The following is a 12,774-nucleotide window of genomic DNA, read 5'->3' as shown; positions in this document are numbered from 1 at the left end:
TCTCACACTCCTTTTCACTTCCTTATCTGCTGCTCTATAATCAGCTTGTGCCTGTGCTTTTTGTTGCCTGGTCCTGCTCTGATTTACTCTTCCCTTGGCCTGCTTTCTGTGGGTGATTTTCCTCCAGATATGTTCGGACATCCAATCTCTCCGCAGGTAATTTTTAAAGCCAAGTTGTCTCTCACTCACTTGTACAAAAGTATTTTTAACTTCTGTCCACATTTCCTCCATGTCCTTATCCTCAGCCATCTCCAGTTCCAGTGCCTGGAATCTATTACGGAGTTGCAGCTGGAACCCCTCAGCTATCTGTGGATCTTTCAGTTTACCTACATCGAATCTTCTATTCCTTGGCTCAAATATCTTTCTGGAAGCCACAATCTTCATTCAGAAAGTGGCAGTAATAAGATGCTGGTTGCTACTTGTGTCTGGTCCTCTTCTATTCCGCACATCTTCCAGGTGCTTCCTGAACTTCCTGGATACTGCGATGTGGTCAATTTGATTTTCTGTAATATGATCTGGGGATACCCATGTTATCTTATGACATCTCCAATGAGGAAACAAGGTCCCTCCTATTACAAGGTCATGGCTCATGCAGAAGTCACTAAATCTTTCCCCATTATCATTCATTTCACCCAAGCCATGGACCCCTATTATCTGTTCCAAACCCTCATTGTTATCTCCCACCTTGGAATTTATGTCTCCCGTAACAATGAGGATATCTTTCTTGCTCACTTTCCTTACAGTCTCTTGTAGCAGGTAATAGAACTCTTCCTTCTCCTCAGTCTCTGATGTCTCTGTGAGGGCATAGCATTGGATAAGCACCACGTTCTGGACGTTCGTCTTAAATTTGGTGGTCATGATCCTAATGGACACAGGTTTCCATTCTAGAAGGCTCTTCTTTGCTGCCTTGGTCAACAACAGCCCAACTCCATCCTGGTGTTCCTCTTCCTCTTCACATCCTGAATATAACAACATAATTCCATCTTATATATACATTTCACCTCACTCAATCCCAGGATATCAAGCTTATAGTTATTCATTTCCCTTGGCACTTGTTTCAGCTAGTTACTCTCCATCAAGGTTCATATATTTCGAAAGCCAATTTTCATTTCCCTTTTCATGCCAAAGATTGTTACCAGTTTATCCATCCTGTTTTGTATTCTTGTCTCGGTTTCAGTAATCAGGTTATTTAAGAAGGGCGAGTGATTGGCCCACCACTTCCGATTGCCTTGGTGGGCTGCCACCTTATCGCCCAGGCACTGACAATTTTCCAGATGTTCGGCATATGGGCTTAGCTATACATACATGGTTTAACCACCAGCATCAGTTATGTGGGGGAAATGGGAAGGAAAAGAAAAAGAATGGGCTAGGGATGGGAAAAGGGTAGGAGACAGGTTTTTGACAGGTCATCTCCATGTGCCTTCCATATATTTAACCTTCTTTAATGATTCTTGATCCAAGTGTTAGTGATGATCAAATTAACCTCTGTGCAGAATTCTAGCAGGCACCTCTCTCTTTCCCTCCTTTCCTCCCAGTCAATAATCACCTATTATCTTTCATTCCCTTCCTTTTCCTATTATTGAATTCCAGTCCTCTGTCCCATTTAAATTTTTGTTTTTCTTAACTATCTGAGTAGTTTCTTTTTCTCATCATACATTTATTCAATCTCTTCATTGTCTGCCAAGCTAGGTGGAATATAAATTTCTACTGCTGGGGTGGGTGTGGACTCAATGTCTATCCAGGCTTTGATAATGAATTCCCTATGCTGCTTGTCGAGGCTTATCTGTACTCCTATTTTCTTATTCATTACTGAGCCTACTGCTGAATTACCCCTGTTTCATTTTGTATTTATAATCTTGTATTTACCTAACCAGAGGTTCCATTCCTCCTGCTACTGAACTTCAGTAATTTACACAGTATCTAGCTACAACCTACCCATTCCCATTTTTAAATTTTCTATACTACCTACCTGATTAAGAGAGCAAACATTTCACACTCTGACCTGTAGAATGCCAGTTTTGTTTCTTGTGATGACAACATCCTTCTGAGTACATTCAGCCCAGAGATCCAAATGGAGAACTATCTTAGCTCCAGAATATTTTACCCAGGAGGATGTTACTATCATTTTACCACACAGTAGAGATGCACGACCTCAGGAAAAATTATGGCTATAGTTTTCCTTTGCTTTCAGACATTTGCACTATCAGAAAGAGCAAGGCTATTTTGGTTGATGTTATAAGGCCAGATCAGTCAATCATCAAGACTGTTGCCCCTGGAACTTCTAAAAAGGCTGGCACCTCTCTTGTTTTTCTAGCCTCTCAACAGATACCTCTCCATTGTGGCTATACATCTTCAAGGCACACAAGCCACCCAAAGGTTCAAGGTGGATTAATACATATACAATTACAATTAAATAATTCACATAATCTCATGTAATTCCTTAATTAATTCTCATAATTTATTCCTCTCAATAACATGACTTCTTGTCATAAAATATGATTTAACTGTATAGTTAGTTTTCTAATATCATGGTTTGAAATGAAAGAAAATCTGAATAAAGATCTTTGTTTATAACATAATATCAAGCTTGACTACACTAACTAAGTATACAACTGACTTTTACAATTGTTGGTGACTTTATACTGCACAAATTAGTTAGGAAAAAATGTGTATCCACATTTCGGAAGTATGCAGAATCTTGTACTGATGTAGCTATTAGAATGTCATATCACACATTTCATTATATCCAGTGTGGTTTGCCATATTGCTCCCTCCTCTGCCATTCACAGTACCTCTTGCATTCATTAGATTCTGCAAGTGTCCAACAGACAAAACAAATTGGTATATGAAAATATATGTGTGTAGAAAAACAACAGGAAGAAATATTATTTCAATAAACTCTATAAGGCAGTTGTGCTTCTGTGTATGTAACTTCTTACATGTGGTGTAGTACAACCAAAATAAAAAGTGTGAATTTTCAATTGCTGTATTACATAATACACTCACATACCTCCTCATTAGTTATATGATCTACCCATATAATCTTCAGAATACTTCTGTAACACTACATTTTAAAATCTTTTGTTCTCTTCTTGTCTAAATTGTTTACTGTCCATGTTTCACATCCATACATGGCTACACTTTCTGACACTTGAATCAGTGTTAATAAATTTCTCTTCTTAAGAAACGATCTTCTTGACGTTGCCAGTTGCATTGTATAACCTCTCTACTTTGGCCATCATCAGTTATTTTGCTGCCCAAGTAGGGAAACTAGTCTTCTGTTTTAAGTGTCTTGTTTCCTAATCTAATTTCCTCAGCACCATTTGATTTAATTTGACTACATTCCATTATCCTTGTGCTGCTCTTATTGATATTCATCTTGTAGCCTCCTTTGAAGACAGTATCCATTTTGTTCATCTGCTCTTCAAAGTTCTTTACTGTCTCTGACACAATTACAATTCATTGGAGATCTTAAAGATTTTGTTTTTCCCTAATCTTTAATACTTCCTCAAACTTTTTCTTTGGTTTCTCGTACTGCTTGTTCAATGTACAGACTGAATAACATCAGGGATGGACTACAACCCTGTCACACTCCCTTCTGAACCATTGCTTCCCTTTCATTCCACTCAACTCTAATAACTGGTGTCTGGTTTCTATACAAGTTGTAAATAGTCTTTTGCTCCCTGTATTTTATCTCTGCTACCGCCAGAATTTCAAAGACATTATTCCAGTCAACATTGTCAGAAGATTTCTCTAAGTCAAAAAATGCTTTAAAATTAGGTTTACCTTTTCTTAACCTATGTTCTAAGATAAGCTTTAGGGCCAGTATTGCATTGAGTGTTCCTACATCTCCAGAAATTTATAAATAGGCATTAGTAATATTACATAGAAGAGGAAAAGCTTTGACCTTAGAATGGGATATTGAGGCATATTTTTTGATTTTTTATTCCAACTAGAATAATAATTTGAAGTGACAATTACCCTTTATCTTCTGTACTGAAGGGATGATGTAAGAAGTGCCCTCAGTCCCATATTTACCTAATTTGTAGATGTGCAAGACATGGTTTACTGAATCTGAGGCTTTTAGCAGATTGTGGAAGATACCTGCAATCTTATTCCTCTGATCTAATGCTCTGATTAACTTGTCAGTAAAGTGGTTCACTGGCAACGGCCTTGCCACAGTGGATACACCGGTTCCCATCAGATCACCGAAGTTAAGCACTGTTAGGTGTGGACAGCACTTGGATGGGTGACCATCCAGGCCACCATGCACTGTTGCCATTTGTCGGGGTGTACTCAGCCTTGTGATGCCAATTGAGGAGCTACTCGACTGAATAGTAGCAGCTCCGGTCAAAGAAAACCATCATAACGACTGGGAGAGCGGTGTGCTGACCACATGCCCCTCCTATCCACATCCTCAACCAAGGATGACATGGTGGTCAGATGGTCCTGATGGGCCACTTGTGGCCTGAAGATCGAGACCATCCATTGTCCAAAGTGGTTCACTGCACCCAGAGTTTTTGTTTCCTTAACGGAATCCAAATTGGTTACTTAGAATAATAATATTTCTTCAATAAAATTTTGAATCTCGATTGCAGCTGCTTTCTCCAGCACTTCTGACAGTCCTGGATTAATAGAAATAGAATGGTAGCTTCCCACACCTTCTCTTGACCCTTTCTTGAACAAATATATAGCTTCTGCGTACTTCAACCCATCAGAAAAGCATCCCTATTCAAAAGATTGGTTGATTATTTGAGTTAGTGAAAGTGCTATTTTTTCATATACTGTTTTAAACACTTTAGTGAGTATCCCATCCTACCCAACAGAGTTCTTGTTTGTAAACGATAGTATAACATTTTGCACATCCTTTATCAAAACTTTCTTTAAAATCTGTAAGATACTTAGCCTCTTGGTAAAATCCAAAGTGATTTACTGTATGATGATATTCTGCTATGTCAACATTATCCTTTGTTGTATTTGCAATGAATTTATTTAGCTCTCTAATACAGTGAACTGGGTCTACAATAAGATTATCATCTAGTATAATCCCAGGTATTTCATGGTTTCTAACTTTAACCCTCGACGGATGCACTGTTGTAAAAAGTACAACAGCAGCAGTTTTTATCCCTGATTGATGCCTTAACCTTGAGCTATTGTGCCATTTCTGCCATGTATTCCATTGTTGATGTTTTCTCGACAATGTTAAAGTGGCTTCAGTTCATTTGGTTAGCTTTCTCAGTTTGTTTTCTGAATTGTAGGCAACCATGTGTTGAATGTTGTAAAAAGTACAATGCGAACCTGCTGGTGTGACAGTTGGAAGCTTTGTCCAGAGGAAAAGTGTACTAAACAGTTAATTATATTTGCTCTTTTTTTTTAGTTTTTATAGATGCACATTAAACATTACTTTGGTTATACTGACATCTGAATGTATTTTGTATTTGTTCATTTCAGTTCTTTGATTTTTTTTCCATTTCAAATGGTGTATCAGACTAAGAAATTCATAACTGCTCGAAGAAGGTGATGATAAAGTCTACCCAGACTTTTCAGACTAGGAGAAAAGTAAAGTAGATTTGAGTGATTAAGACACTGAATAGGACCATGGTAGTGAATCTGAACTTGAAGGTGGGGATGGTAATGATCCAGAAGATACAGCAGACGTATGAGGATTCTTTATTGAAAAGACAGTTTCACATTGGTGTAAAAGCGAGTGTGCTAAAACATCAAAAACCAACAGAAAAAAACATTGTGCAAATTCCACCAGATCCAAAGAGAAATGTGATGGGTATGACTGGTGAAGTTTAGTGCTTTTTTGAAAGTAATTGACCTTGATTTTATTGATGAAATCATAAACTATACAAATACCTATATAAATAAACAGTGAGACACGCATCAATTCTCATGTAAAAGAGGTAATAAAGTGACAAAATAATGGCTGTGTTCAGGATTTTTTTAAGAAGAAGAAAATGCCTTCATGTTAAGGCACTGAAACTCTGGGCAGCAGACAGAACAGGAATACTACTGCTTAGGACTGCAGTGAGTCACAATAATAGGTTTCTGTTTTTTCTAAGTTGTTTGCAGTTTGTTGATATGAGAACGAGGAATGCCAGGAGAAAAACTGATAAGTTGGTTGCAATTCATACAGTATTGGAACTTTTTGCTGCTGACTGTGAATTCACCATGATAGACAAAATGCTTCACCCCTCTGGAGACCACTGTAGATGGATTCACTACATACCCAGCCAACAAGCTAAATATGGGACAAAAGGTCTTCTCTGTGTGATGAAAAAACAATTTATTGCAGTAATCTGAAGGTTTATTGTGGCATGCAACCAAAGGACAATATCGGGTATCTAATGCTCCCGAGGACATAGTGAAAAGATATGTGGTGCCTATAGAAAATTCTAAAAGGATCCTTACAACTGACAGTTGGTACAATAACTACCTCCTTTCTGAGTATTTGCTGCAGAAGACTATCACTTGCATTGGTACAATGGCACAGACTTGAAATTCTTCTAGAATTTCTCCCAAACAAAACAAAAGAAACTGGAGGAGTGATGTTTGGATTTCAGTAGGATAAGACTTTAGTTTCACGTGTTCCTTATAAAAACTGTGCTATCACACTTTTGTCTGCTGTGCATGAAATGGCGACAGTGGATGAAGAAACACACAACTCTGAAAACATAATTGAGTACAACATGACAAAAGGTGGAGTTGACATTGTAGCTGAAATGTGTGCCTGATAGTCCATTTTAAGAACTGAAAGGAGATGGCCATTGGCTACTTTTTCATTTTTCTGAACAGTGCCATAATTACTTTGCAAACAAATTGTCTGTGAAAGGTGTTACGAAAGTGAACATATGTCTGAAAAACTGGCTAAATTGTTATTTAAAGAATTAAAAGAGCAAAAGTTTTCATTACAAATGTTGAAGATAGTAAATATGAACTGCTTTCTCCAGTAAATATAATAGTTTGTCTAAGACAAGTTTGTTTTTACTGACAAATGACCATTCTGTAAATTTTACAATGTGCACCTGCTCATGTGACAACAGCAGGTGCTCCTCTCTGAGGATTAACATCTAACTCTGATTGGAAAATTGACTACACTGTCATTGTCTTACTTTGATGACGCCATTTGTTTGCCTGTCTTCACACTTTTTTATAAATATGGCTTCAGAAAGTCTAATATAAATTTTAACACTGATTTTACAGTTACCAGCTGAAACAACTACCCTGAGACCAGTGATGGTATTCATACATGGAGGGGGTTTCGTAAATGGAGCAGGAATAACGTATGGTCCCGACTACTTTGTGGAAGCTGGAGTTGTTATTGTGACTATTAATTATCGCTTGGGTCCATTAGGTATGTGAACCAAAGTCAGGTATTTTGCATATGTCACACTTAATGATAACTGATTTATGAGTATACCCTTGTGTTCAATATCTGTTAGTATGGTCAGGAAGCACATTTTCTTTATTCATTACTGGGCCCTAAGTTAACATAATGGTAAAAGTGAATTTTTATGTCAGATCTGTTGGTCAATTATTTACTTTTTAGCATATAGCATCATTGAGAATTTCAGGTAGACATTTTTAGAAGTTTTTTTGTCATCTTTCATCTTTAGTTTGTCCAATATTTAACCATAAAATGGCTTCAACATCAGGAAGACATGAACTGTCAAATAACTTTTGTGGACTAATGCTTACAAACAAAGAGAGAGAGAGAGAGAGAAAGAGAGAGAGAGAGAGAGAGATAGAGAAGTAAAAACAGAAAGACAATATGTCTGACAAGCACGTATTGCGTTCACAAATTGATAGTTCAATAGAAAGTTTATCATCACATAGTGTGTAATTATGGTTGTCTCTCCATTACTATTACTCCCAGAGTCATGTCCACAAAAATTTATTCTTACAATAATATGAATGTACTGTAAAGCACTGTGAGTGCCTGACAGAGGGTAGTTAGCATTCTACCACACATAATGCTTTCTTTCTGTTCCAACTGCATATGGAATGTAGGAAGAATGGCTCCTTCAAGACCATTGGCAGTATTCTAAGACAAGACACATTATTGGTTTGTAGGCAGTTCCCTTTGTAGACTGACTGTATTTCCCTGGTCTCCCGCAATGAAATTGGAGTCTGACACCCTGAGAAATGGAGATGGTGTATATGTCATGATAAATAAAAAACTCAAAGACCCTGAGATAGAAATTGAAGAAGCATGTGAGATTGTTTGGGAAACACTCAGTATCAGGAATGAGCATAACATTGTATTTGGATCCTTCTACTCACCAGTAGATTCATCTTGTGAAGTAACCAGCAACTTTAGAGGAAACCTCTTCACTAGCACAGGATGATTATAATTAAAGTTAAACTTTCAAACCACTGTAGAAATAACAGCACTGGTCAGAATGATGTTAAATTGCAACAGAATGTTATCGGAGAAGGGGAAAAATGTATGACAGAAGAAAAATAAATAGTTAAAAAATGTAGCAATAGATGGCACTGTAAGCATCATAATTTAATAGTGGTCAATCCAGGGCTGGATCTAGGAGTTTTACAAAGGGGGTCAAGCTTAAATTTGCTGCCCCTTCTTTCACCCCCACTCATAAAAATCAAAAAAATTTTAAAGTAATTTGGGTAATATATTTTGAAATAAAGGTCAGTATCTGACAACATTAACTTATTTTATTAAATGAATTAAGGTCAAAGAAAACAAACATAAACAATTTTAAAATATACAAGAAGATACCACAAATCTCATACAATAATCAATTTAAAACTTCACTTTCTGAGCTTTTTTGGCTGCAAAAACGTTTATGATACCATCATAGTTCATGAAAGCCGCTCATTTGTGCTCTATGGAGATTATACAGAGATTTGTTAATCTTTGTTGAGCAGTCATGCTCCTCAAATGATTTTTAATTAGTTTCAGCTTGCTGAAACTTCTTTCTCCAGAGGAAACAGAAACTGGTATGGTAAGGAATATTCTTAAGGCTATAGAAATGTTGGGATACCTCTCTACCAATTTATTTTTATAAATCAAACTTAATGTGGATTATGCAGTGGCATTTTGCAAGTCTCTCTCTATTACCAGGGCATGGTGTTTGAAATTTTCAATTTCAAAAATAAATTCTTCCTTATTTAGATCTTCTGCATAGGTATCAAACAGTTCTGCTGCTTTGGCCTTTAAGTCCTCCACTTCAATTTTTTTGAATTTGGACACCACACAGAAAGTTAAATTTTGCACTAGTGTTCTCCAGTGCAGTAAACTGGGTACTCAGCTCAATTATCACTCTGTCAATTATTTCTAAGAGGGAATCCCGAACAAATCTTCCTGTGAATGGTTGGATACTTCATCCTCACAAAATTCATCGGTCATTTTTTTTCTGATCCTTTTTTCTGATAACACCATTGATACCTCATTAGCTTCTGCTAGCACTTTGGCCCCAGAGGTAGCTTCAGAGGTACAAGAGTCTCTGGAAGTTTTCTGGAAGTTCAAAAGGCCTTGAATGTTTCTAACAGCTTTAACAATTGTAAGGTCTTCTCTTTGCAGAAACTGATAAACATGATCTATTTTTTTTCAATATTGCATACCAGAAAAAAGTTAAGGCAATGAATTTGAGTTTTCTGACATTTTTATTAAAATAGGCCTTGCCTCTGTTTTGTTTCTGGTGTTGAGAATTTATAAGCTTCAATTTCTTCCAGAGCCTCTACAACTTTATGAAAATGCTTTTAAACTGCCTCAACTGCTTCTACTATTGCAGACCACCTAGTCCTGCTCTGGGGTTTTACTGTTGTGGGTACATGTGGATCACCAAAATCACCAGAAGTTTTCTTGTAGTGCTGCAAATACAATTAAATAATTTAATTTAACTTACTTGATGCACATTGTTATTGAAATATTTATATTCAAGCAAGAAATTCCAATAAGTTAATAATTGGATTAATATTTTGAGTGGACCTTTAGAACAGATAGCTTAATACACTGTTTGTGTCAGTATTCTGATTATTGCTACCAACTGCATGATGTCTGGTGCAATAAGACTGCAGCGCAACAACAGTGGTTTCTCAAATAACTGATGCACTTCATGGGTGCAGCCAGGATTTGATTATGGGATGGTTTTTCAACAAATTGGCATTGTAATAATGTAGACTTGTAATAGGCTTTGTAATAATGTAGACTTGTAATAGAACTCAAAAAAGCACTAGTAGATGTATTGCATCTTAATCTGAACATTTCATTCCAAAGAACTGTTTGCTAGATAGCCACAATAATGTGAATGCAACATTAAGGAGCTTCCCAAGAATTTCTTCCTGAGGGAAAAAACAATCCCTCCCAAAATTTGCTGCCCCCCAAATTTTGCCACCCAGGGCAGCTGCCCCCTTTGCACCCCCTAGATCCAGCCCTGGGCCAACCACAAATGGCAAATGAATCATATGACAATGCCTAAGGTGTACATCTGATGTTAAACAAACTGTACTACTCAGTGTGCATGGGTGTACAGTTGTGATACTGTCAGTTACATAAGCCCATCCACCATGGCAATATCATATCACATCAGATGGGAAAAATTGGTTTTTAGTTGTCCTGAGGCTAAAAACCACATAAAAAGCATCTCTTCCATCAGTTTTTCATTGTCCTGAGGCAAAAAACATCTATCAAGTCAAATTTTAACTTTCCTAAGGCCAAAAACCACATAAAAAACATCAATCAAAAACAAATTTGATTATTAATTTCCGTGTGACTGGCGCAAAACATGTTAAATATGCTATCCACCATTTTCTGCAACAAGTTGAAATCGAGAAACAGCATGTTCCGCAACTGATCGAAGAGTTTTCGGGATCACATTCAGAATGTGTTGCGCAATGTGTGCCTTCAATGCAGCTAATTTTGCAATCAGAACACTGAACACAAAATCTTCCAGATAGCCCCACAGCCAGAAGCCACACTGATTAAGATCAGGTGACTGGGATGGCCAGGCTGTAGGGAAATGATGGCTGATAATTCTAGCATTTCTGAATTGGCATGTCAGCAGCTGCTTAACTGGATTTGCAATGTGCAGAGGTGCACCATCTTGCATAAAACTGATCTCATCCACACGTCCACGCTGTTGGAGAGCCGAAATCATGTGGTTGTGCAAAAGATAGTCATAGTGCTTACCAATGATGGTATGGGTAACAGGACTGGAAGCATCTGTCTCTTCAAAAAAATATGTCCCTATGATAAATGATGCAATAAACCCTCACCACACAGTGACCTTTTCAGAATGAAGTGGTACTGGTTGGTATGTGTGTGAATTTTCCATTGCCCATGTTTGACAATTCTGTATATTGATGTATCCTGTCACATGGATGTGGGGTTCATTTGTCCACAAAATCTTCCATGGCCAATCATTGTCCACTTCCATACAAGCAAGAAATTCTAAAGCAAAGGTCTCTCTTGCTGGCAGTTCTACAGGAAACAGCTCATGTACATGGGTAATTTTGAATGGATAGGAAAGAAGGAAGTTTTGTAGGATTTTATGGACCATGACCAAGGATGTTTAGGTTACTAGTCAAAGACACTACTGCTAGACCATGGTTTCATCACAATGACAGACAAACACAAACAACATTTTAAAGTGAGCCCATGAAGTAAGAAACAAGTAATTTCTTAAATGTAAATTCAGATTATAAATTAAATTCATGAATGGAAATTCATAAAAATTGCTTCATCTGTCTAATTACAAACTGCTGTAGGATTTAGATAACTTGATAGAAACAAACACAGAAAAGTAATGTATCTCTAATTCTTAACATGTGGGACAAAACAAGTGAGGATATAACATTAGGTACAGGAAAGAATCAGTAGGAGAAGGAAAAAGCTACTAAGGTCACCTGATGGAAAAACAAACAACATACAATGAAGTTTTCCGTTCTTTGTGGAAACTGTATACCAATCAGCAAATACTTCCCTGAGTGTGTAGATCTGACTCATTTGACACCATGACATAACAGACAATTGTTACTATGCCTTCTTGCTAATGAGTGTTGCTTAAAAATTCATATTTCTGAGTGTGAATACAAAACATTATTCTACATAGAATTTAGTATGCCAGGACTGTGGAACTATTACCTGATCTTTGAACTAGCTAGGACTTATATGTGAAGTGTTCATATCTTGCTATAACACTGCCACCTGTTTCTTCATATGTTACAGGTTTCTTGAGTACAGAAGATCTTGTAGTACCAGGCAACATGGGAATGAAGGATCAAGTGCAAGCTTTACGATGGGTACAACAGAACATTGCTGTGTTTGGAGGAGATCCTAATAGTGTCACCATATTTGGACAAAGTGCTGGTGGTGCTTCTGTCCATTACCTTGTGCTCTCTCCCTTGGCAAAAGGTATCAAATAGTGGATAGATGTATTGACATGTCCTTAATACCTGTAGCTCAATTATTCATCCAGAATTATCTACTGTTGGAATGCTTCCTGGTAATATTAATGGTGTGCAGAGATATATGTAAAATATGAGAAAAGTCTATTTACTTGTGAACACATCTGACATTTCTTACCAGGTTTGTTTCACAAGGCAATAGCTGAAAGTGGGGCTGCACTCAACCCCTGGGCATTTGCTAGAAACACAAGAGACAGAGCATATCGACTAGCCCAAAGTTTTGGTTATTCTGGTTCAAACAACACTACAGAAATAGTGCAATTCTTGTTGACTGTGGACGCTTACCAACTTGTTTCAAATCCATATGCTGCTCTGCCTATGGAGGTAAGTTTCTAC

General features: G+C 37.2%; 1 protein-coding gene and 1 pseudogene across 1 annotated transcript in view; both read left to right on the top strand.

Annotated features, from left to right (window-relative positions):
• LOC126471821 (esterase FE4-like) overlaps positions 1–12,774 on the top strand; it is a 50,675-nt gene that overhangs the window by 37,369 nt on the left and 532 nt on the right. Inside the window, exons 6-8 of the mRNA XM_050099896.1 lie at positions 7,210–7,360; positions 12,200–12,385; positions 12,560–12,762. Of these exons, the coding sequence (XP_049955853.1) occupies positions 7,210–7,360; positions 12,200–12,385; positions 12,560–12,762 (540 nt within the window). The remainder of the gene's footprint in view (positions 1–7,209; positions 7,361–12,199; positions 12,386–12,559; positions 12,763–12,774) is intronic.
• On the top strand, positions 4,164–4,281 carry LOC126427014 (5S ribosomal RNA; annotated as a pseudogene).

Source organism: Schistocerca serialis, chromosome 1, assembly GCF_023864345.2.
Source record: "Schistocerca serialis cubense isolate TAMUIC-IGC-003099 chromosome 1, iqSchSeri2.2, whole genome shotgun sequence".
Classification (NCBI taxonomy): Eukaryota; Metazoa; Arthropoda; class Insecta; order Orthoptera; family Acrididae; genus Schistocerca; species Schistocerca serialis.
The sequence above is the reverse complement of the archived record's forward strand: the minus strand, read 5'-3'. Positions and strand labels throughout refer to the sequence as shown.